Source organism: Camelus bactrianus, chromosome 6, assembly GCF_048773025.1.
Source record: "Camelus bactrianus isolate YW-2024 breed Bactrian camel chromosome 6, ASM4877302v1, whole genome shotgun sequence".
Lineage (NCBI taxonomy): Eukaryota > Metazoa > Chordata > Mammalia > Artiodactyla > Camelidae > Camelus > Camelus bactrianus.
Genome location: NC_133544.1, coordinates 25,813,715 through 25,837,929, shown reverse-complemented (window position 1 = coordinate 25,837,929; position 24,215 = coordinate 25,813,715). Strand labels below are relative to the sequence as shown.

Below are 24,215 nucleotides of genomic sequence, written 5' to 3'. Positions count from 1 at the left end.
TTTTTGCTTTTTGCTCTATTTCGCTGATTGTAAAGAGCACTGAAGGTTCTTGTTCCATGCTGCACTCTCAGTTCTAATTCTTTACTTTTTATGAGTTCAGGACTTGCAGAATGAATGTTAAAAACAAAAGCTCTAGCTCACAAACCCTTTCCCTCTTAGACTGCTCCATCAGCTAGCATGATTTCTGCCTTGCTCTCAAATTTCCCCTTAATTTCTGGTAATTGAAGAGAGCTGTCTTTATTGAAAGCTCAGCTACGATTTAAGAGAAAAAAAGTCTGTTTGTTTGAAAACAGAGTCAGCATTTCTAGATATTTGTGTTGGGAGTATTTCTATGTTAGCTTAATCCACATTCTGCCAGAATCAGACCTATAATATTTTCCAACTAAACTGACTGGTTTTTCTATTTATTGATTTCAGCCTGTCTTATAAGTAGCCAAAATTCTAGAATTTCCTATCATATAAAACATTTTTTTTGGTTGATTCTCCTGGGCAGATAGACATCCTCTGCAGAAACAAACAAGACAAAAACATTATCCAGATTTACTACATTTATAGTTTTTATTTATTTTCTCACTCTAAGGTACTTATTACCATTTCTAAATCAGTGTTGAATAATAGTGGTGTTTAAGAGCAATCTGATCTTCCTTCTGAATTTAATGTACATGTTTTACCATTATGCATGGAGCTGGGATAGTTTTTCAATCATTTCAAGAATGTATTAGAGCTAGTTTTATTTTGCTAAGAAGATTTATCAGAATTGAATAATAACATTTTAAACGTTTTTTAAAAATTGAGATGTAATCCACATCACATAGAATTAACCATTTTAAAGTGAATAATTCAGTGGTATTTAATACATTCACAATGTTGTACAATCACCACCTTTATCTAGCCCCAAGACATTTTCTTTACACCAAAAGGAAAACTGTACACTAAGCATTTGCTTCCCATTGCCCCTCCTCACAGCCCCTAGCAACCAATAACCTAAATTCTGTCTTTATGGATTAATTTATTCTGGATATTTCACATAAATGGAATCATACAATATGTGACCTTTTGTGTCTGACACAAGTATTTCATTTAGCATACTGTTTTTGAGGTCACCACACTGTAGTATGTATGGGTACTTTATTGCTTTTTATAACTGAGTAATAAGTATTTCCATAGATGGTTTTTCCATTCTTCCACTGAGGAGCATTTGGGCTGTTTCCATCTTCTAGCTAGTGTTATTAATGTGATGTTACAGATATGAGTGTACTTGTATTTACTGGAGTACCTGTTTTTTATTCTTTTGGGTATACAGCTAGCAGTGGAATTGCTGAGCCATATGGTAACTCTATGTTTAGCTTTTTGAGGAGCTGCTAAAACACTTTCCACAGAAGCTAAACCATTCTGTGCTCTCACTAGCAATGTAAGAGGGTTCTAGTTTCTTCCACATCCTCATCAACACTTGTTTTCCTTTTTGTTTTCTATTTTTTTAAGCAGAGGCATCCAAGTGGGTATAATGAGTTACTTTATTGTGGTTTTGGTATGTATTTCCTTAATGACTAATGGTGTTGAATATACTTTCATGTGCTTGTTGGCCACCTGTATATCATCTTTGGTTCAAGCCCTTTACCCATTTTAAAATCAGGTTCTTTTCTATATTCTGGATACTAGACTTTTACCAGACATTTGATTTCCAAATATTTTCTCCCAGTCTGTAGTTGTCTTTTCACTTCCTTGGTAACATCCTTTGATGTACAAATTTTTTTAACTTTAATGAAGTCCAATTTATCTAGTTTTTCTTTTTTCTTGCTCATGCTTTTTGGTGCCATAATACTTAAGGTGGTCATGAAGGTTTACCCCCTATGCTTTCTTCTAAGAAATTTATGGGTTTTAGTCTTATATTCAGGTTGCTGATCCATTTTGAATTAATTTTTGTATGTGGTATGAGGTAGGGTCCAACTAATTTTTGGATATCCAGTTGTTTCATCACCATTTGCTGAAGAGACTATTCTTTCCCCACTGAATGGTCTTGTACTCTTGTCAGAAGTCAACTGGCCATAGATGTTTAGGTTAATTTCTGCACTCTCAGTTCTATTCCATTATTCCATACATCTGTCCTTATGCTAGTACTACAATGTTTTCATTACTATAGCTTTGTACTAAGTCTTCAAATCAGGAAGTGTAAGTCCTTCAACTTTGCCTGCATTGCAATGATAAAGTCTTTTTCCTCTTAGGCCCATCAATGTGATGACCTATATCAAATTTCCTGTTACTAAATCGTTTGTGAGTTCTTGAGTTAAATCCTACTTTGGTCTTTAGTATACTTTTAGATCTCTCTTTTTTTTTTCTGCCTACGTTTTCATCTTAAGTGGAGTTGATCTGTGATCTGTGATCTTTTGTTTTTGTGCTATTTTTGTTAGGTAGTTGTATCAGGATTTTGTTAATGTCATTAAAATTTTTTGGAAACTCCTCTTTTTTTTTCTCCTATGTGCTCTGGTATAGTTAGTTAGCATAACAGTTATTCTTCAGGGTTGTGAAAGAATTGACCTGTGAAACCATTTATACTCAGTCTTTTGGGGGAGACAGAGAAAGTTGTTAAAACCCCAAAACTATTTCCCTCATGATTAGTGGCCTATTTAACTTTTATGCTTCTTCTTTAGCTAATTTTAATAGTGTATATTTTCCTAGAACATCCTTAATCTAAATATTTAAATTTATCAGCATAAATGATACAGTATTCATATACTTGAGTCTGTAATTGGGTCTCCCCTCTTTCTTATCTTTACTATCATATATCCATGTTTTCTTTCTTTTTCTTTATTAAGGTTCATTTCTAATACTACCTGCAAATTATTTAATCTCTTTCCACTTTATATTAATAATACAATGAAAAAGTAGGGATTTATGATCTCTGAGTTGCCTTTAGGTATTAAGAAATTAATACAGGTTTCAGAGTGTTCCAAAGGATTTTATTCTGTCATCTTGACTGATGCAACTGGTCACATATGGGTATTTAAGCCAAGAAAAAAAAGGAGGGAAGACTTGGGAGGAAGAAGAGAACAAAAATATCTCATATATGGACTCTTAGTTGCATAATCTATTTTAGAAATATGGAGATGGAAATCAGCCTTGTGTCTTCCTAGACTATGAGAAAAACATGCCAACTGAAAAAAAACATTACTGAAGAGGTCTCTTCTCTTCTCTGAGACACTATCTCACTGAAGAGTTGCAGCTGATTTATGCTTTAATGGCCAAAATATTTGACACTGGGACTTCCTTTGTCCGTATAGCTTTTCCAAATTCCCTCTGAGTAAGGGACTTTTATTCACAAAACTGTAGTTTAGAAAAACTAGCATGTGGAATTTCATTCTTGGATGAATTAAGTCATTTTTCCTTTTCTTGAAAAAAATTATTTAAAAAGTAGATTCTCCCCCTGCTTTGGTACTGTTATCCATAGAGAAGAAATGCAGAGCTCTGATGTGAGAGACTATACAGTCAGCAGTTCCTAACATTAACAAAAAGTGACATAATAATCATTAATTTATAAGAAGCTATAAGGCATATTATCATACATACATAGCCTATGTTATATAGAAAATATAGGACACAGATGTGCAGAACATGACATCAAACTTGTTTGGGGTCTTTAATCAAAAATGAGTAGTTAAATGAAACTAAAATGAACAACCTTTAAGTACAAACCTGTAGTATAGTTACATTTGAACAAACGATCTAAACTAAGCATATATATTAAATCAAGTCACATAAGTTTAAAGTTTACAAGAACTTAGAGAGATTAAAAAACTTCACTTTCCAAATGTGACACCAGGTGTCAAAAAAGTTAACTGACTTAGATAAGGTCATATAACTAAGTAAATTAACAGAGCCAGGAATAGAACTCTGATTTTTTGAGTTCCAGGCAGAGCTATCATCATTCAACTATCTCAACAATACCTCTACAACCCTCCTATTTAAATAATGACCTATAGTTTATTATGCTTACATACATTAACTTAACGGTATTCTTTTTAAAAAAGAGGGTCAATCAAATGGGGGAGTCATCCATTTTGGTCACACTGCCTATCGCTGAAGTGTGGCCTGATCTTCCTAACAGCGTAGTATTTTTTTCATAAATGAAATTACCCTGCCTTTCCTAATTAAACTATACTACTGCTAACCAAACAGTAAATATGGGGAATTCTGTTTTATAGAAATATTATAGCTGATAAATGAAGGGATGACAGAACTGGAGTATCATCATTTTACAACCCTTAATGATTTAATAATCGCAGGCAATGATCATCAATGAGTCCTGTCACCACAAAAAGACAGATAATCAGCTATTATGTGCTTTATGATAATAGTCCACACCACCAATGAAGTATTCCTGGAAAAAAAGAAAAATCAAAACTAAATCTGATCAACTCTCTAAAACTACTAATCCACAAGAACTATATGAAACAGAGGAACATGTTAAACAGAATGAGTTTTTAGCATTTTCAGTTTGCTGAGGGGTGAAGAATGAGAGTTCAGGATCTACTCAAAGATAGGTTCCAGTGAATACTACAGCCTCTCAGCTGGAACACCTGGAGAAGTATGCCCTAGGAGTGGAAGTAAACCAGAGGGAGACAGAGCCTTGCCAAAACTGTAATTCAGCCTCTATTATGTTAATACAAAACCTGGCAAAGGCATTATAACAAAGGAAACTAACAGACCAATCTGTCTCAGAAATATAGATGTCAGATTTCTGAACAAAATATTAGCAAACGTCATCCAAGTGATATACTCAAACCCAATTTGATCATGATAGATATGGATCAAGTTGAGTTTATTCCAAGAATGAAAGGCTGGTTGACCACTCAAAAAAAAAATCTAGTAAGTGTAATTTACCACCTAACAGAATTAAAGATAAAAACCATATAATCATTTCAATAGGTGCAAAAAAAGCTTTTGATAAAAATTAGTTTCCATTTATAATTTTAAAATTATTTCTTAACCAAGAATAGAAGGGGACTTATTTAATCTTTGATAAACTGCGACAGGATCAGGAATGAGGCAAGGAGTTTTGGTATCACCAATTCTACTCAGTACTGTACACCAGACTCTGACAACTGCAATGAGGGAACAAAAAGAAATTAGAAGTATAAGGAGTGGAATGTAAGAAATACAACTATAATTATTCACAGTACATATAATTGCATTCATAGAAAATCCAAAAGAATGTACAAGTAAATTACTAGAATTAATAAGTGAGTTTATTGGCAAGGTCACCAGATATAAAAGTCAACTGTTATCATTTTGCAATATATACAAATATCTAATCATTGTTTTGTACACCTGAAACTAATATAATGTTATATGTCAATCATATTTCAATTTTTAAAAGTCAATTGTATTTCTATATTAGCAATAAGCAGAAAATGAAATTTTTAAAAATATATCATTTATAACAGAAGCAAAACTGAATGTCTGATGATAACCTCCATTCACAAATTTACTCTTCTACAAACAGTCTTCCCCAAAACAACATATGGCAACTCTACTCTTCCAATTGCTCAGGATCAAAACTTTGGCACCATTCTTGATTTCTCTTTCTCTCTGTGATACTTCATAAATCTAATCCATCAATAAATGCTTCATCAATCTAATCCATCAATAAATGCTACCATCTCTATCTATAAAATACATCCAGAATCTGATGCCTTGTCACCACTCCCACTACTACCACCCTGATGTTAGCCACCATCATCTTTTGCCTGGATTTTTGCAGTGGTCTCTATACTGCTCTCTCTGCTTTCATCCTTGCTCTTCTACAATTGATTCTCAGTACAAGACTCAGAGAACCTTTTAAAATATAAGTCATACAAAGTCATCCCTCTGCTCAAGACTCTCCATTGGCTTCCCATTTTACTCTAAATAAAAGTTAAAGTCCTTAAAGTAGTCTACAAGGCCCTACACTAGTGGTTTTTCAAAGGGAGGTTTAGGAAATGTATGGGGGCATTTTTGGTAATGACTGGGAAAATTACTGGTAGGTAGTGAGCAATGGGCCACAGATGACAGACAGCCTGCTTCTTGTATGACATTTCAATGCCCTACTGGACATTCACTTGTAATAGATTAAAAAACCTACTTGGAATTATTTTAGATTAGATCCTAACTCCATTTTACATACACACAGTATTTTTTGCACAAATGCAATTGCTGTGTCAATCAATGGGAAGACTATACTCTGGTAAGAATTTTTACCACAAGTTGTTTACCATTTCAGAAGACACTACCACCATTTGCAATCCATTTGTGCTATATGAGTTACCGATATATTATATCAGTCTACATTTGCAGCTATCTCATTCTATGTAAAGATGTACTATGTTAGGTCTTTTAGTATAGTTACGTTCAATTACTTTACTAAAAATTTCTTTTGTTTCTTCTTTGTATATTTAATTATGTAAGCATAAGCAGGTTATACTATGTATACATTTTATTTAGTACAGTATAAGGAGTATAAAATATTTGTAATAAAAATGCAGGTGATAGGTCTGACAGTATTGGAAAGTACTAAGCTACATGCATAACCGGGCACCCTGCTACTTACCGGATCTCATCTCTACTTGTGCCATCTGCTCTGAAAACACTGGCCTCCCTGTTGTGCCTCCAACACACCAGGTATTCTCCTGCCCTGGAGCCTCTGCAGTTGCAGCCCCCTCTGTCTACAATCTGCTTCCTCAGGAACCTGAATGCTTGCTTTCTTACTTTCTTTGGGTCTTTGCTCAAAAGTCACATTTTTCAGCGGGGGCTTCCCTGACCATACTAATTTAAATCTCACCCTCTTCCCTAATCCCTACTTCCCTTTTTATATAGCAGGTACTCTGTATATATTTAATTGTTCATTGTTAACTCCCACTAGAATGTACACACTGTGCAGGAATTTTGTCTGTTTTGTTCCCTGTGTTCCCAGTGCCTAGAATATTGCCTGATACACAGCCGGCACTCAGTGAGTATCTTTTGAATATATCAATGAATTATGGACTCATAAAGAAGAAAATGTAACACATTACTTCTTGCTACATTAATAAGAGTCATAACAATGAAAACATTTATAATCAACTCAAGACAAAGAAAGGGAGACAATTTATGGTTGTAGGACAGAATGTAAGTGTTACTGACCTACACAATGTTAAAAATAAAACTATGGCTGATTTAAGTTTGAAGGTAAGAGAATAAAGGGTTTTAGTATTTTTACCTTATATGGCAGTGGGGAGTCAAGGGGTACCATCTAAAATTAATAGAATAGAAACTTTACAAGTATAGGAAACCAAGGGAAAAAAACTAAAAATAATCTAATCCCAAAAGTCTGAGTGGAGAAGGGACAAAGAAGAAGGAAGGGCAGGATGTGTGGGTTAAATCATCCTTTCTCTTCTCTCTAGTGGGGAATGGATAATAAACACGGGGAAATGAAGAACAGACAGTAAAACCATATTGTCTAAAGAAATTAAAATATTACCAATGGGAAGCAGAAATTAAAATAGTTAAAAATGTCACTGTGGAGTGGGGCTAGGGGTAGGGAAGGTGTCATTTTTTAGCCACAAGTATATATCACTTTAATGAAAAAAAAATTTAAGTTTAAATTATATTCAACACTGTTTTAGTGAAGTAATTTTTCATTAACATATTATGTTATACAATTATAATATAGTGCTTAAAAACACAACCCTCTAAATCTAGACAACTGGAGTTCAAGTCCTGGCTTCAAATAATCAGGTATTATCAAGGATTCCCTAACAATATCACGTAACAGAACTCTTAACTGCATCTTATGTCACAAAGAAAATCAATTCTTAAGAGTCACTGAACGGAGCTGAAACTTCTTTGCAAAATATACAGCAAATCATGAGTAACTAAAATGCTTGGGAAGAATAAACCATAAAACATTTCACAATTTATGTTACAAACTTGTATGAAATATCTCATTGCTCTGATCCAAGGACACATTTTCCCAAATTTTTAATGTTTCAGAAAGAGCAAATTATGGCATAGTTGTCATTGCCAGCATGCTAGCAACCTTAGCTGTGAGAACAATGTATCTGTTCAACTAAATGTCACTTTAGTTGATTTATTTCATACAGCTGGACATTAACTTAAGTTTTATAGCAGGAGGCAGCTTTGAAATAAAACATTATTGTGTATGCAGAAGATTGTTACACTCAGGCAATAAAATTATAAGCAGCAGAAAATCTCTTGGGATGAACAGAATTTTTAAAGGTAGGAGAGGTTGGTGACCAATGTGTAAGTAATTCCTCAGGCATCAAACATCTATATTGTAAAAGCTCTGGTTCCTATTTAAGAGAAGATATTTAACTTGCAGTGTCAAAAAATCAATTAAGGGAAAATAACCTAAGAAATAAATGCAGATTAAAAACTCCAGTATTCAGCTGGCATCTAACCAATAACAAGAGCGGCAGCAGTAAAACATTTATGGTGCACTCACTACATGACAGTGTTGTGCTTTCTCACGTACTGTACTAATTTAATTTTCATAACACTTATACTAGTTTTAGTACTAGTCCTCATTTTATAGATGAAAAATGGAGGCACAGAGAGGCTAAGTTATTAACTGGCACAGAGCAAACTCAAACTCAGGTAGTTTGGCTAAAAGTGTATACTTTTAGAGAAGTCTAGGTGTCTCTCTAAAACTTTATTACAGAGTCACTGAAGGACAGGAAGCAGGTAAGTGACATAACTGTATTTGCAATTTAGGAAGATCACTAATACAGCACTAAAATAATAATCTGGACGGTCTATTCCTTCCAAGGAAGAAAGCAAGAAAAACAGTCAAGAGTTTTTATAGTAGTCTAAGGGAGAAAATAAAGATGAGGACCTGATTAAAGCAGTGGCAGTAAGAAAAAGGACAGAAAGATCAAGAGGAAAGATACGTAAGATTAGGTATGATACAGTGACTGGGCCTGGCATTGCTAGTTGCCTACATGGCAGCTATTCTTTCAACTGGTTTCTCTGCCAGAAGAACCGGTTTCCAGACTGAAAACACCAAATAACTGCTTCCTGGATTTTTCTTACAACTATGAATTTGATTTGATTCAATCTTAGCCAATGGAAAGTAGTGGGAAGTCTCTGTGTGTATGCTTGTAAAGACCTGTCCCATTCTGATATAAAACATATTCGTTCCCTTTATCTTTTGATAATAATGAGTGAGGGTATAAATTATTCTTTAATTGGATTGCTAGATTTGGCTTATTAATATTTTATCAAGAGTTCTGTGTTGTATCTATAAATTTAGTCTGTAGTTTCCTTCTCTGATGCTCTGTCAAGTTTTAGAATGATATATATATATATATATACATAAAATGAATTGGTAAGCTTATCAAATGAACTGAAAGGCTTTGATGAACAGATAAAGCATGACTTTTATCTCTTCATTAAAGGCTTAATAGTATTCCCTTGATATAACATCTGTGATTATTTTCCCATTTTACTTTTTACTTTCTGCATGTGTGCATTTTTTCCTAATATATTATATTTAGCAGCTTTTAGTTTGGCCTAACATTTTGCACCAAAATCTTCTGAAATCACAGATTATTAAGTGTTATAGGTTAAGTAAGCCACAACTAGCCTCTTAGAAATACTGAAATAGTAAGAGCTCTATATTTTGTGCCATGGCTATATGGTTATACACAATAAGAAAGGCCTGTTATTAAAATACTACGTTATAACTTCTAGCACAATAGCAGTTCTTATCTTGAAAAGGATTGGGCCCCTAAACCACTGGTAGATCACTTAATACAGCAAAACGTTGGTCTAGGAGGTAAAAACATTCAAGTCTAGCATTCATATGCTCAGCTCTCCATTTGGTCTCTTCTGTTTGTAATACCAGCACAATTCCTGGTTTAGGTTTATAAACCTAAACCAAAGGGATAAGAAAGTCCCTCCATCTCATTTAACAGTGAATATTTACTGACAAAATAGTAATTAAAATAATTAGACCAATTTATACTAATAAGTATAAATTCTGTATCCAGCCCCTTAATCTCTATCCTTCCAAATTTGAAGATACATAACCTTCAGAATCTACGTAACAGAAGGCCCATTTTTGCATTCTATATATTCTACATAATCAGAGAATTAAGATTTTAATTACAAGTTAGAGGATCAGGGAGAGGGTATAGCTCAGTGGTAGAGTGCATGCCTAGCATGCATGAGGTCATGGGTTCAATGACCCCAGAACCTCCATTAAAATAAATAAATAAACCTAACTAGCTCCCCCTAAAAAAAGTTAAAAAAAAAAAAAAAAGAGGATTGATGAACTGTTTTGGATTCCACTAATTTATTTAACAGCCAAAATTAATACAAGCTTCTTAAAATATAATGTTATTAGGCAATTACAGGTAGATTCTTACTATATCACTTTAGTTGATGAAACATACTATTTAAATCAATAGTTCTCAAATTATTTGGTCTCAGGACCCATTACACTGAGGATGCCAAAAAATTTTGGGGTCAGTTCTATCCACTGATAATTACTATAATAGAAATTAAAAATAAGAACTTAGAAAATATTTAATTCGAGGGAGTACAGCTCAGCGATAGGGCACACGCTTGGTGTGTATGAGGTCCTGGGTTCAATCCACAGTGCCTCTGTTAAAGGAAAATATAACTTAAAATTAAAAAATATATATTTAGTTTTAAAATAATAAACCCAATTACATGTTAACATAAATAATATTTTTAATAAAAATAACTATATATTCCACCTCAAAAAATTCCACACACACACACACACACACACACACAAACAGTGGCACTGTTTCACATTTTTGCAAATCTCTTTAGTATCTGGCTTAACAGAAGAAAACTGAATTCTCATATTTGTATTTACATTTAATGTGTCGCAATATGTCATTTTGGTTAAGTATATGAAGAAAACCTGGCTTCACACAGATATATAGTTGGAAAAGAAACTACTTCAGGATACCATGAAAAATTTTAGGAACCTCACTTTGAGAACCACCAGATAAAGTTTTTATAGGGAACATTTCACTTTTAACATTAAAATTTTCTCCATTAAAAAATTGTATCTGTTATACTAGCAAATGGAATTGCAAGTAAAGCTCTGAAAGCTACTTTACTCTAATTAATCACTACTTTATAATAAGTTATTATACTCACATAAGCACTAATATATTTATACAAGGCAGAGCTCAAACCAGTTGTAGTTTCACTTGATTAATGTCTAGTAACTGCATTTCTATTTCTAGTAACTGCATATTCTTTTTTTAAAACATTTTTATTGATTTATAATCATTTCACAATGTTTAGTAACTGCATATTCTATATTGTCCATTCTCTAGAGTAGTTATGCCACTGTCTTCAAAACCTAATTCCATAACCTTTCTCCTCACTCTTCTACAGATGTCTTCACTTCCCATTTCCTTGAGAAAATACGTCTTTAGAATAGAACTCCATCCATCTCAATCCACCAACACTATAAATTTAAGTGCATATACCCTGTTTTCTACCTTTGTGACTGTTAAAATAAAAGCAGCATCCTTCCTTCAGTCTAAAACTAACCTACTCTCCAAAGAAGATGTGGTATAGATATACACTACTACTCAGCCATAAAAAAGAAATTATGCCATTTGCAGCAACATGGATGGATCTACAGATGATCATATTAAGTGAAATAAGTCAGAGGAAGACAAATACAATTTGATATCACTTATATGTGGAATCTAAAAAATGATACAAATGAACTTATTTACAAAATAGAAACAGACTCACAGACACAGAAAACAAACTTACGGTTATCAAAGGGGAAAGTAGTGTCAGAGAGAAGAGTTAGGAGTTTGGGATTAGCAGATCGAATCACCCTATATAAAATACGATAAGCAACAAGGTCCTACTGTATAGCACAGGGAACTACATTCAGTATCTTGTGATAAATCATAATGGGAAAGAAAAGAAAACAACCACAAAACGAATCCACTCTTTACATGCCTCTTTGTAAAGACCTGTAACTATCTTAAGTCTCTCCCATCTTAAAAACAAAATTCAACATAAAAGCAAACCACCAGTGATTTACACAATTCAAATGAGTATATTTCATGGTATGTAAATTATATCTAATAAAACTTAAAACACACACACACACACAGTTATTCAGCATCACACCCTCTTTGTTACTCTGCCTTTCTGCTCACTTTTGAAGACAAACTTTTTCATTAAAAACAAAATTTAACTGCCTTCTTGAGGTATAACTGACATAAAATAAACTATACATGTTTAAAGTATACAATTTGCTAAGTACCCTAACCAGAGAAACCATCATCACCATCAGTGTAACAGACAGCCATTACCACCAGAAGTTTCCTTGTACCTCTTGAAATGCTTCCCCCACCCCTCCCCAACCTCACACAAACTTGTCTGACAAACTTCTTGAGTTGGTAATCTCTAGACTTGCTGTCTCCTTATTTTGTATCCATTCACTCCTAAATCTAGACTACATCCTCATGACTTCACTATAAGTCACCAAGACTTTCAAATATTTAATCTAATGAAGTTGGATTTCTTACCTGATCTCTTTATAGCATCTGACCACTTTCTCCTTCCTTGAAACCTTGGCTTCTGAGACCACATTCTCCTGGCTTCCCTTCTCTCTGGCTTCATTCTTATTTTCCTTTGAAGATATCTATTTTACTGCCTGTTCCTTCTAGGTTTGTCCCAGGCCTTCTTCTATTTTTTTTTTTTTTTTAATGTACAAGTCTTGATTTTATTTTTCAGCGTGATGGAGGCCACTTGTCTGACCTATGGAAAGTTTTTTTTTTTTTTTTTAACATTTTTTACTGATTTATAATCATTTTACAATGTTGTGTCAAATTCCAGTGTGGAGCACAATTTTTCATTTGTACATGAACATATATATATTCATTGTCACATTTTTTTCTCTCTGTGGGCTACCATAAGATCTTGTATATATTTCCCTGTGCTATACAGTATAATCTTGTTTATCTATTCTACAATTTTGAAATCCCAGTCTATCTCTTCCCAACCCCCGCCCCCTTGGCAATCACAAGTTTGTATTCTATGCCTGTGAGTCTATTTCTGTTTTGTATTTATGCTTTGTTTGTTTGTTTGTTTGTTTGTTTGTTTGTTTTAGATTCCACATATGAGCCACCTCATATGGTATTTTTCTTTCTCTTTCTGGCTTACTTCACTTAGAATGACATTCTCCAGGAACATCCATGTTGCTGCAAATGGCATTATGCTGTTGGTTTTTATGGCTGAGTAGTATTCCATTGTATAAATATACCACATCTTCTTTATCCAGTCATCTATTGATGGACACTTAGGCTGTTTCCCTGTCTTGGCTATTGTAAATAATGCTGCTATGAACATTGGGGTGCAGGTGTCATCCTGAAGTAGGGTTCCTTCTGGATATATGCCCAGGAGTGGGATTCCTGGGCTATATGGTAAGTCTATTTCTAGTCTTTTGCGGAATCTCCATACTGTTTTCCACAGTGGCTGGACCAAACTGCATTCCCACCAACAGCGTAGGAGGGTTCCCTTTTCTCCACAGCCTCTCCAGCATTTGTCATTTGTGGATTTTTGAATGATGGCCAGGCCTTCTTCTATTCTCACTTCCCCTAGGCAATGTCACTTACTCATGACTTCAACAATCATTTATATACAACCAACCCTCATTATTCGAGGATTCCATATTTGCAAACTCACCTACGCACTAAAATTTATTTGTAACTTCAAAATCAAAGTTCAGGATGGTTTTGAAGTCAGTGAGGATCTGCATGTGCATGTCTGGTGTGTACCTCAAAAGAAACTCATCTTCTCTACCCCCAAACATGTTCTCCTTCCATGAGCATGCCTGCTACCCTACTAGTTGCCTATATGGGAAACTTTTTATACCAATTTATGACTAGTTCAGAATTTAGTGGTCTCTAAGGAAAGGCCAGATAAGACATCATTTGACAGCTAACTCTGACTGAGGAAATGCATCAATTTCTAAGCTATGGAAATTTTCAGGTTCTGATTCTCCTTCCTACCCTGGGTCACTTGTACATAAATTTATGGGATGGGGTGGGATAGGATGGGTTGGGGAAGGAAGGCAGTAAGGGGAGGGCACAACATAGCAGACAGGATGAATGTCTTACAGAAAGGATTTCAAAAGGCCATTTGGAAAAGACCAAACAAAAATGCCCTAAATAAGCTTCCCTACCCGTGTAAGGTATAACCTTGTATCTTATGTGTTTATCTTTAAAGCACATCCCAATCAGCTGTTTCTTATGACAAACAAGAACTACACTGAAAGATTTTGAACCTTACTTATCTCATACAAAATACTTTACAGCTATATATTTCATAGCCAATAGAGTGCTTCAGTTAACTCTACTACAATTATTTCAACACTGTATACCAGCCTCTTAGAATCCTGTGAATGAAAAATTTTAAAAATATATATGCTTATTACAAATATGATATATGCTCATGAGAAGAAATGTCACTAGTTCCAAAAGATATACATTGAAAAGTAAAAGATTCCTAATCTTTCATTCCCATTCTGTAGTTGAGTTACCTGTGTCATCTTCTTACAGATTATCTCTTAAATGTATAAGCATATATACGATTTTTCTTTTTAACTACAAACAGAATCTTTCTATATAAACTGTACTGTACCTTCTCGTTATCACTTAATAATGCACCAAAATCATCCTTCTTAAGCACATGCAGAGAATAAGAATATTCTTTCAGTGTTTCCTATATCAATGATCATCACTTCTATCGGTTTGGGACAATAAAGGAGGTATCAACCTTACACCCTAGTCCAGCCTACCATTATCTCTCCTTGGATTAGGGATCCTTCACTAGACTCCTTGCATCCACTATCGGCTACCTCCAAATAACTGCAGCCAGAGTCCCAGTTTGGGAAGATGAAAAGGTTCTAGAGGTAGAGCTGATGACTGCACAACAGTATGAATGCTGTTAATATCACTGTACTGTACACTTACAAATGGTTAAAATGGTAAATTTTACATTACGTATATTTTACCACAATAAAACAAACAAACAAACAAACAAACAAATAATGAAACACATACCATTTAAGGGTTACCCCTAACTCTAAAAGTCCAAAATCCTTAACATGGCCTACAAAGAATGTGGGCCCTACTACTTCCCACATTCTTCTCATATAACTTCCTAAACTACAGACTTCCTTTAGCTCTTCAATATCATTCCTTCCTCTCACCACTAGGGTCCATGCACATACACTTTTTATAATTTTGAAACACTCTGCCTATCTTTGAACCTAATTCATTCCTACTCAATCTTTAGATATCAGGTCACTCTCTCAGGGAAGCCTTCCCTGTACCCTAGTTTAGGTTAAATTTTTTTTGCTACATGCTCTTACAGAACCAGGTTCCTCTTTTTAAAAGCACTTATCTGGTTTGTAATCATGTACTATTAATGCAAATATCTAATTAAAGTCTGTCTCTCCCACAAGGAGACTCTAAACTCCACAAGAGCAAGATGCTTATCTGCTTACCACTTAGCATTTGTCTGGCACATAATAGGTGTTCAAAATAATTTACCAAATATGTGAATATAGATCTACCTTATTCTTTTTTTTAATAGTGGCAAAGAACTCCACTTAATGGATGTCATGATTTCTTTATCCAATCCCAGAATTATGGTATTTAACTTATGTCCAGATTTTTGCTATTACAAACGATGTTAGAATGATCACTCATGCCAGTATTTATCTATCAATGTATTTAAATGTTATTCTTAAGAGTAAAACTGCTGGTCAATGAAAACTGCATTTAAAATTTTAACTGATACTTCCAAATTGCCCCCCCATGAGGTTGCACTGTATACTTCAAGCAATCAAGAATGTCTAAAAGTACCCACTTTCATATACTTAATACTCAACTTGTGTAATCAAAATGAACCTACTATTTTGCTAGGGGGGAGGGTAGTAGAGAAGAGTGTTAATTTTTATGTAAGAGAGGTGTTTTTTACTTTCATATTTTAATATAATACTAAGCATATAAAATTAAATATTCAAGTTTATTATTCCTACAAAAGAAGTTTCAGCAAACAAGTTGCACAGACAAAAAAGCTAAGTAATCAGGAAAATGTTTAGTTATTGACATATGGTGGAAAATTTGTGTATTTTAAAAACCATGTATCATTTTAACCTGTAGATTCTAAAAATCACTTTTCCTGTCACATAGATTTTTTTTTTCTTTCTGAAGCTTTAGTCCACATTTCAATAAATAATACTGAGGCAATAAAATGGAAGAGAATATCACAATAAGAATATTCACACATAAGAATATTATAAAAAATAGAGAAAAATACTAACACTTTATATTAAATTTTTTTCTTCAAGATATTAACATTTTGGTTTAGTTCCTTTTTTTTTTTTTTACCTATACTTAATACATCTCACAGCATATTTATATAATTACTGTAATTGCTTCTTTTCACTAAACAGTAGAGTATGGACATTTATTCCTTCCATGACCTTAATTATAAACCCTTCTTCTCCAGTTTCAAGTAGCAGTAACAAAAAGCACCTGCATGGAACCTCATCTCTAGAGCTTCACTATGTTCTTAGCCTCTTTAAGCTTCCATTTTCCGATCTGACAGATGAAGGCATTAGTTTAAACGACTTCTGTATGATTAAAAGTCACAAGATTAAAGAGAAAATCTCTTTTGATTTAACTCTTCTGATTTAAGATTTTCTAGAACACACCAGGCCTGTATTTAAGCAGACTCCTGCTCCCTCTGCCCCACCACTTAGTAAGCATATCCCACTGAAAATACTTTGATTCTTGATAATTCAGGATTTACAGATATTTCAAGATTAGTATTCTCATCAAAAGCGATCTTATTTGTAGTGATTCCGTATTATATACCAGAAATTCCTGTTTAAATATAAAGAGAAAACTCATTCATTATAATCTATTTTTCTTCTTACTAATTCTACCACTGAAGCAGAATATAAAGGGATTAACTTTCAGAGCGTTCTTTTTTAACTGCCCCAATTAATGGAATTTCACATACAGTAAACTGTCAAAACTTTTCCACATCTAGATTTACAGAAACATGAGCTCTTACCTTAACTGGAAAGCTACATTTCCCAGTACGAACTCCTTCTTCATCTGTCTGCCACTGATGTGGACGACTGGCCTCTGGAACATAAACATCTTTCTTTCTCCTAAAACTTTGCCGTAGTTTATTCATTTTAATTTTTATAACCTGCAGATAGAGTAAAAGAAATATGAAAACAAAGTTATTATCTTCTCACATAAGTTAAAGTTTAGATTACTACACTAATTAAAAAAAACTAGAATCCCAAATTAAAGAGTTTATTTTGGGGGGAAATGAGCAATTAGTGTACTTTCTCTTAGGGTAACTCTAACTTCACACAAACAAATCATTTCGCTTTCTGAGAAGACAATTAGAATACTAGTTCTTATAAAATGATAATAATCTCTATTAGGATTTGAAGAAATGTTATTCTAAGAATTTTCAAACATTTTTACAGTAATAATCCAATGAGTATCCCCACTCTCAAATTCATTCTAACTCCTGAATAAGGAAATCTGTACATGCATGCCAAAATTATAGACTGCTAGCAATTTCTGAAAATATTCTGAAAACTTTCATCTTTATTAGGATAAAATCATTCTGAAATACTGAAATTTGGGACTATTTTTTGCTTACTATTAGAAGGCACTAAGCAAAGCAGGAGCTAGAAAAGCCTTTTGATAGAATATATTTTATAAAAAGAAATAAAATAAAGTTTCCTTTAAACATATTTACCTCAGTAGTGGAGTGTGTGCTTAGCATGCATGAGGTTGTGGTTTCAATCCTCAGTAACTCCATTAAAATAAATAAACGAACAAACCTAATACCACCCCCCAAAAAACATAAAAATTACACATTTAAATAAAATACGTGCTAAAAAGAGGTAAACAAAAAGCTTAAAAATATTTAAAGAAGAAAAAGTTCTACCAGGATTAAATTCTTCTAAAGAAGAAATTTCTTGCAAGCAGTATAGTATCAGAATATAATTTCATATCTATACTCGTTACAGACACAAAAGTAATCTAATAGTTTTTAGGGACAAAGGTCCAAGTCTCATTGTTGACTCCGTAAATTAAAAAGTATTAAGCTACAGTAAGTGTTTTTGTTTTGTTACTGGAAGAGGCACTTCTCTAATGCTTTCAAAGGCACAGTAGAAATCACAAAACTACAGGGAAGGAAGACCTATCTGATAAGAAACAAAGGAGCATTCAAGAGCCAAGTAAACATAATGAATAAGTGTCCCTTTATACAGTAAATCTCAAAATCTGAAACCAATACCTTTAGTTTTCTGTTAAGGAGCATTGCGGGTTTAAGCACCCCAACCAGCCTAAAAAGAGATCTTAACTCGAGAAAATGATGTGCCAAAGCTATATAAAGGGAATATCCTCTCTGTCAAGAGTGTTAAATAGCAAAGGATTGAACATTAATTCCCACATGACACCAATGAAAGACTTGAAAATCAAAGTTTGCATTCTGAGGGAAATCACTTTGTATTTTGAAGTGCATAATACCACAGCAGAACTATTATCAAATTAGCTAATTTACATAGACAAGCCAATCTTACCACATATCTTCTTAAAAGGTAAAAATTCTGACAGATGAATGGTAATGTAAAAATGCCTGGATTTTCTAAAAATGAATTTATTTCTCAATTCAAAGGTGATTTATATGTAGATGAGATAGATAGTAAATAATCAAAAGACTGGACAAAAGGTAATCCATTCCTTTGCCTTTAAGTAGATCACTCATTCCCAAACTACCTTAAATGAGTCTACTTTAATCTAATAGACTTTCAGAAAAAATTCCACAGCCCTCCCTGATAATACATCCTGCTATAGTCCTTTATATCACATTTTAAAAATACACATAAATGCAAATAAAAGAAAAATGAAAAGTACCTACAGCTTTGCTCAAGTTGGCATTCTAAGGATCTTGAGGCAAAAAGCTTGTATGACTCCTTTCTTTTTATTTCTCTTAGCAAAAAAGACTACATATCTACCTGGCTGGCCAAGCCAGACACCTGAAAGCCATTCTTGCTTTTACTTTTTCTCTGACCAAAAACTACTGATTTTACCTCCTTAGTGTATCTTGAATTAATTTCTCCACCCACCACATCAGTTCTATTCTCCTCATTTTTGTTTACATCATTGCAAAGTCTAATAACTTAATGCCCTCTTTGCTTCCAAGAGAGGTCCATTGCAATCTGTTCTCCTGACTACCACCAGAGTGCTTTCTAAAATATAGATCTGACCATGCAATTACTCTGCTTAAAATCCTTGAATTGCTTCACATCACTTTTAAGATAAAGTCCAAACTCCTAACTGCGGCAAACATAGTCCTTTTTCATCTGGTTTCACTCACCAGTTCTGATTCACTTGCTAAGCTCCAGCCATTCTAAACTACTTACAGTTCTCCAAATCATGTATGCCCTCTTCCAGAGCCTCTGTACATTTTCCTTCCTCTGCCTAGCTAACTTTTCCCTGTTTGTTTCTGGCTAAAGTCTACTCACCTTTAAAGAGTCAGCTCAGAGCCTTCAAAGAAGCTAGCATTTTTTTTTTTTCTCACAAGCCCCCATCTTGTCTGAGTCCTTCCATTTCATGTGATTCCCATTAACACCCTCTGCTTACCTATGTTACTGCAGTCATCAAATCTTACAGCAATTTTCTATTTCCCTAATGGTAGACTGTCTTATTTGTTTAAACTTATTTGTTTAAATAGTACCCTTGTATCCTAATACAGTGTGTATCATATATATGGCATACTATTAATTTGAAGAAATGAAAGATAAAGTAGATACCATCATATTTGATGATATTTACTAGGTAGGATAAATGTAGACATATAAGACCAGAGAATCATCAGTGTTGGAAGAGACTGCATTTAATAGTAGGCCAACCTCCCATTGACAAAGGAACCACTTTGACAACTTCCCTTAAAGGAAAACATCCAACCTTTGTCTAAATAGCTCTAGTACAAGTTTATTTGCTATTTGGGCAGCTATTTACTGTGGTATTATTCTATTGACCAATAAGAGAATAGACTGGAAGTTGTCAACCAATTTGGGGATCGAAATATCTTGCCACTTTCACAGCACTAAAATGGTTTGCTATCAGCATTTCTACAAAGAGTATTAGATGTCAGTAATTCTTGAACTATGCTTTACATAGCCCACGGATTTCTGCAGAGGAGACCTAGGGACCACCGGTTGTTTTGGAAGGAAAGAGAAGGAGGTTAGGAGGCTGGCCACAACTCAGGTGGGTCTTCAGGTCCCTGTCACAGCTTCAGACAGACAAGCTCTGCTTTCTCTGACTTATATGTTCTCATTCCTTAAATGCTCTGCAAAACTTGACACCACAATTCCAGCTCTCCTTTGTACACTTCTTTCCTCTCTGCCTCCCCGCCCCCAACTCAGTATTCTACTCCTCTGGTTTATTTTCTTCACCTCTGTTCTTACTGATGCTTTCAGGGCTTCCTCTACTTTCTCCCACCCATTGAGGGTATTCCCCAAGTATTAGTCCTCGATTGGTGTTCTCCTATTTGTACTATCATTCTTGGAGAAATAATCAACACAAACTACTACCCCAGCTATGATCATTTCCCAATTATATTTTTAAGTCTTGCTCCTTTACTCAAATTTCTGTATTTGGGTACACCAGTGTTGCCTCAATCACATTAATTTAAAGTTAAATCATCAACTCTTATCTCGCATTCCTTAAGGGACTGCCCTCTGAACCAATTCATCTGGGTCAGTAAAAACTGTTAGAAAATTTACTATGTGTATAAACCTGAAGTTCAGGGGAGAGGTCAGGAGAACTATAAACTCATTATAGGCAAAACTTTTCTTGTGATGATCTCATCATTACTTTATTTTTTAGGGTTAGAGTTAGGATACAGCAAATAGAATTAAACCCAGCACACTCAAACATGATAGAGGTGCAAACATCATTTAACTGGCCAGCATGAATTAATATATCCATACCAGTGATTAAAATTTTGCAATGCTTAATCTTCCACAATCCAACAACTGGTTAAACAGAGTACTAAGGCCAGTGAACATTTCCACTGGTCAATAACAGTGCAAGTCAAGATTTCAAAAGTCTCATCTCTCTCAGGCACAGTTGTTGGCTTCCCGCAGGGTCCCCAGATGGTTGGCCTGCCTTCATGTGCCTCTGCCCAGTTCCAGGTGGGCACAGCAAGGAGGATCCAACAGTATTCACAAGACCTCCAACCGTCCACCATGGTCCTGAACGCTGGCCCCCATCGCCACATGTTCCCTCAGTGGAATCAGGAATAGGGGAGACAGCACCTTTAGCAGTGACACTAGTTCCCCAGTAGTTAAACGCTAATTAGCTCTTCATCGAACTGGATAAAAAAGCAAGACCCAACTATATGCTGCCTACAATAAACCCACTTAGAACATAAAGACACAAATAGGTTCAGAGCAAAAGGATAGAAAAAAATATACCATATTAATATAATTCAAAAGAAAGCTGGAGTGGCTATATATCCCTTTTCAATAGTTTTCAATAGTTAACTTTTCAATAGTTAATGGAATAAGTAGGAATAAAATCATCAAGAGTATAAACAGCAAGACCTGAATGAAAAACATTATTGGCCAACATGACCTGATTGACTTTTATAGAGCATTCTACCCCATGACAACAGAATACACCTTCTTTAAATGCATGTGGAACATTTACCAACTATAGACCATACTCTGGGCCATAAAACAAGTCTCAAATTTAAAAAGCTTCAAGTCATACAAAGTATGATCATTCTATGATCTCTGATCACAATGGAATTAAGTTGCCAAATATTTGGAAACTAAAAAATACATTTCAAAATAGCCCATGGGTCAAAGTAAAATAAAAAAGGAATGTAGACAGTATTTTGAACTGAATGAAAACCTAATATATCAAAATTTGTGGGATGCCACAAAAGGAGTACTCAGAAATTCATAGCACTAAATCAGGGGTTCTGAACCAGGGAACAGTCTTGCATTAGGGGACAACAAACTTGTCACTAGTGAGATGCTACTGGCATCTTATAAATAGTGGCCAGAAATACTGCTAAACATTCTATAATGCCCAGGACAGCCCCTGACAACAAAGAATTATCCAGCTTAAAATATCAATAGTGCCACTATTGAGAAACCCTACACTATACGTCTATATTAGAAAAAAGAAAGGTCTTACTTAAAACAGTGACTTTAGCTCCTACCTATATAAACTAAAGGGACAAAGACATGCAAATTAAGCAGAAAAAAAAAAGGAAACAGTAGGGGTTAGAGCAGAAAGCAATGAAGTAGGAAAATAGAAAAATAGAGAAAAGGAAGCCAAATGCTAGTTTTTTCAGAAGATTTTTTAAAAACTGATAAACTTGTAGCCGGATTATTCAGGGGAAAAAAAATACAAATTACCAGTATCAAGAATGAGAGAGGTGTCAACACTATAGATTTTACAGATATTAAGAAGAATAATAAGGGAATATTATGAACAAGTTTAAGCAATAAATTCAACAACTCAAATAAAATGGAAAAACTCCTTGCAAGTTTCAAACTTTCACAGCTTACTCAAAAAGAAATAAAGGGATAAACTGGGAGTTCAAGATCTGCAGATACTAACTACCATATATAAAATAAATAAACAATAAGTTTATACTGTATAGCACAGGGAACTATGTTCAATAGCTTGTAGTAGCTTATGGTTAAAAAGAGTATGAAAATGAATATATGTATGTTCCTGTGTGACTCAAGTATTGTACTGTACACCAGAAATTGACATAACATTGTAAACTGACTTCAATAAAAATAAAATAAACTGCACAAACAGCTTCCCCAGAAAAAAAAGAAAAAGACAAAGTAACAGATAACCTCAATAATAAACTGCACAAACAGCTTCCCCAGAAAAAAAAAGAAAAAGAAAAAGAAATAGATAACCTCAATAGAAATTGAATTTATATTTTAAAATCTTTTCACAAATACAACTCCTGGGCTAAATGGATTCACTGGTGAATTCTACCAAATATTTAAGGAAGAAATTATACCAATTATACACAAACTCTTCCAAAACAATTGAGAAAGGAGTATTTCTCAAATCATTCTATCAGGTTAAGATTATCCTGAGACCAAAACCAGACAAAGACATTATTTTAAAAGTCAGCTTTTTAAATAGACAGACCAGTATCTCTCATGAACATACATTCAGAAATTCTCAACAAAGTTTCAGTAAATCAAACCAAACGATACATAAAAAATGTATCATGACCACATGGAGTTTTTCTAATAAACACAGCGTTAGTTAACATTTGAAAATCAATCAACGTTAAGTCACCTTATAGCAAACTAAAAATGCCCCGTCAATATGTAAATTTGAAGTTCATAGCAAACTGTATCTTTCCTTCTTTGAATTCTCACATTACATACTGAACAGAGATTTAAAAAAAAAACAGGTTAAAACTCAATTAATTATAAGCATAAATTCTTTTCTATCTCCCAGAGAGAGTTCATATCTAGTCCTGACTTTGTCAAGTCCAGTTTTGTACTTTGAACTCTAATTCAAATTTATCTTAAAACAAGCTCTTCTTCCTGATTTTCCTATTTCTACATAACATCTTTACATCCATCAATGCTTTAAAGTGACAATAGCAAAGTTTAAGGCTCATCTCTGACATTTTTTCACAATTCTTCCATACCAAGTCCATCCACTGGTGCTATTGATGCGAATAGGCACCAATATCTCTGACACTCTGCCATTCCCTCCTATTCCTAACTGCCCTGGTAGGAAAACCACTTCGTCCATGAATGTCTGCAACAACCCTTAGACTCCAAGCCCTCTTTCCTCGGACCTTCCAACATAGTGATGCCAGATTAATATTCCTAAAATTTATCCTTGAATGTGTTCAAAAACTGTTGAAGGTCCCAAAATTTAATTTCTGAGACTGGCATTCAGGAGCTTCTAGAACTGGAACCCAACCTTTTCCCAGCCTCGTCTCCTAACACATCTTTGCATAATTCTATGAAGATAAGGCCTTTCAAATATGCTGCGGCTTTCTCACTTTTCTCTGTCTTCACCCTATATTTTCTATTTGTAATATTTTACTTTCCT

At 34.1% G+C, this 24,215-nt stretch overlaps 1 protein-coding gene across 9 annotated transcripts in view; it reads right to left on the bottom strand.

Moving 5' to 3' along the window:
* NUMB (NUMB endocytic adaptor protein) overlaps positions 1-24,215 on the bottom strand; it is a 157,420-nt gene that overhangs the window by 38,415 nt on the left and 94,790 nt on the right. For all 9 annotated transcript variants that reach the window (XM_010962556.3, XM_045522739.2, XM_074365297.1 and 6 more), the window contains one exon: positions 17,137-17,277. In XM_010962556.3, coding sequence (XP_010960858.1) covers positions 17,137-17,262 — 126 coding nt within the window. In that variant the 5' untranslated portion in view covers positions 17,263-17,277. The remainder of the gene's footprint in view (positions 1-17,136; positions 17,278-24,215) is intronic.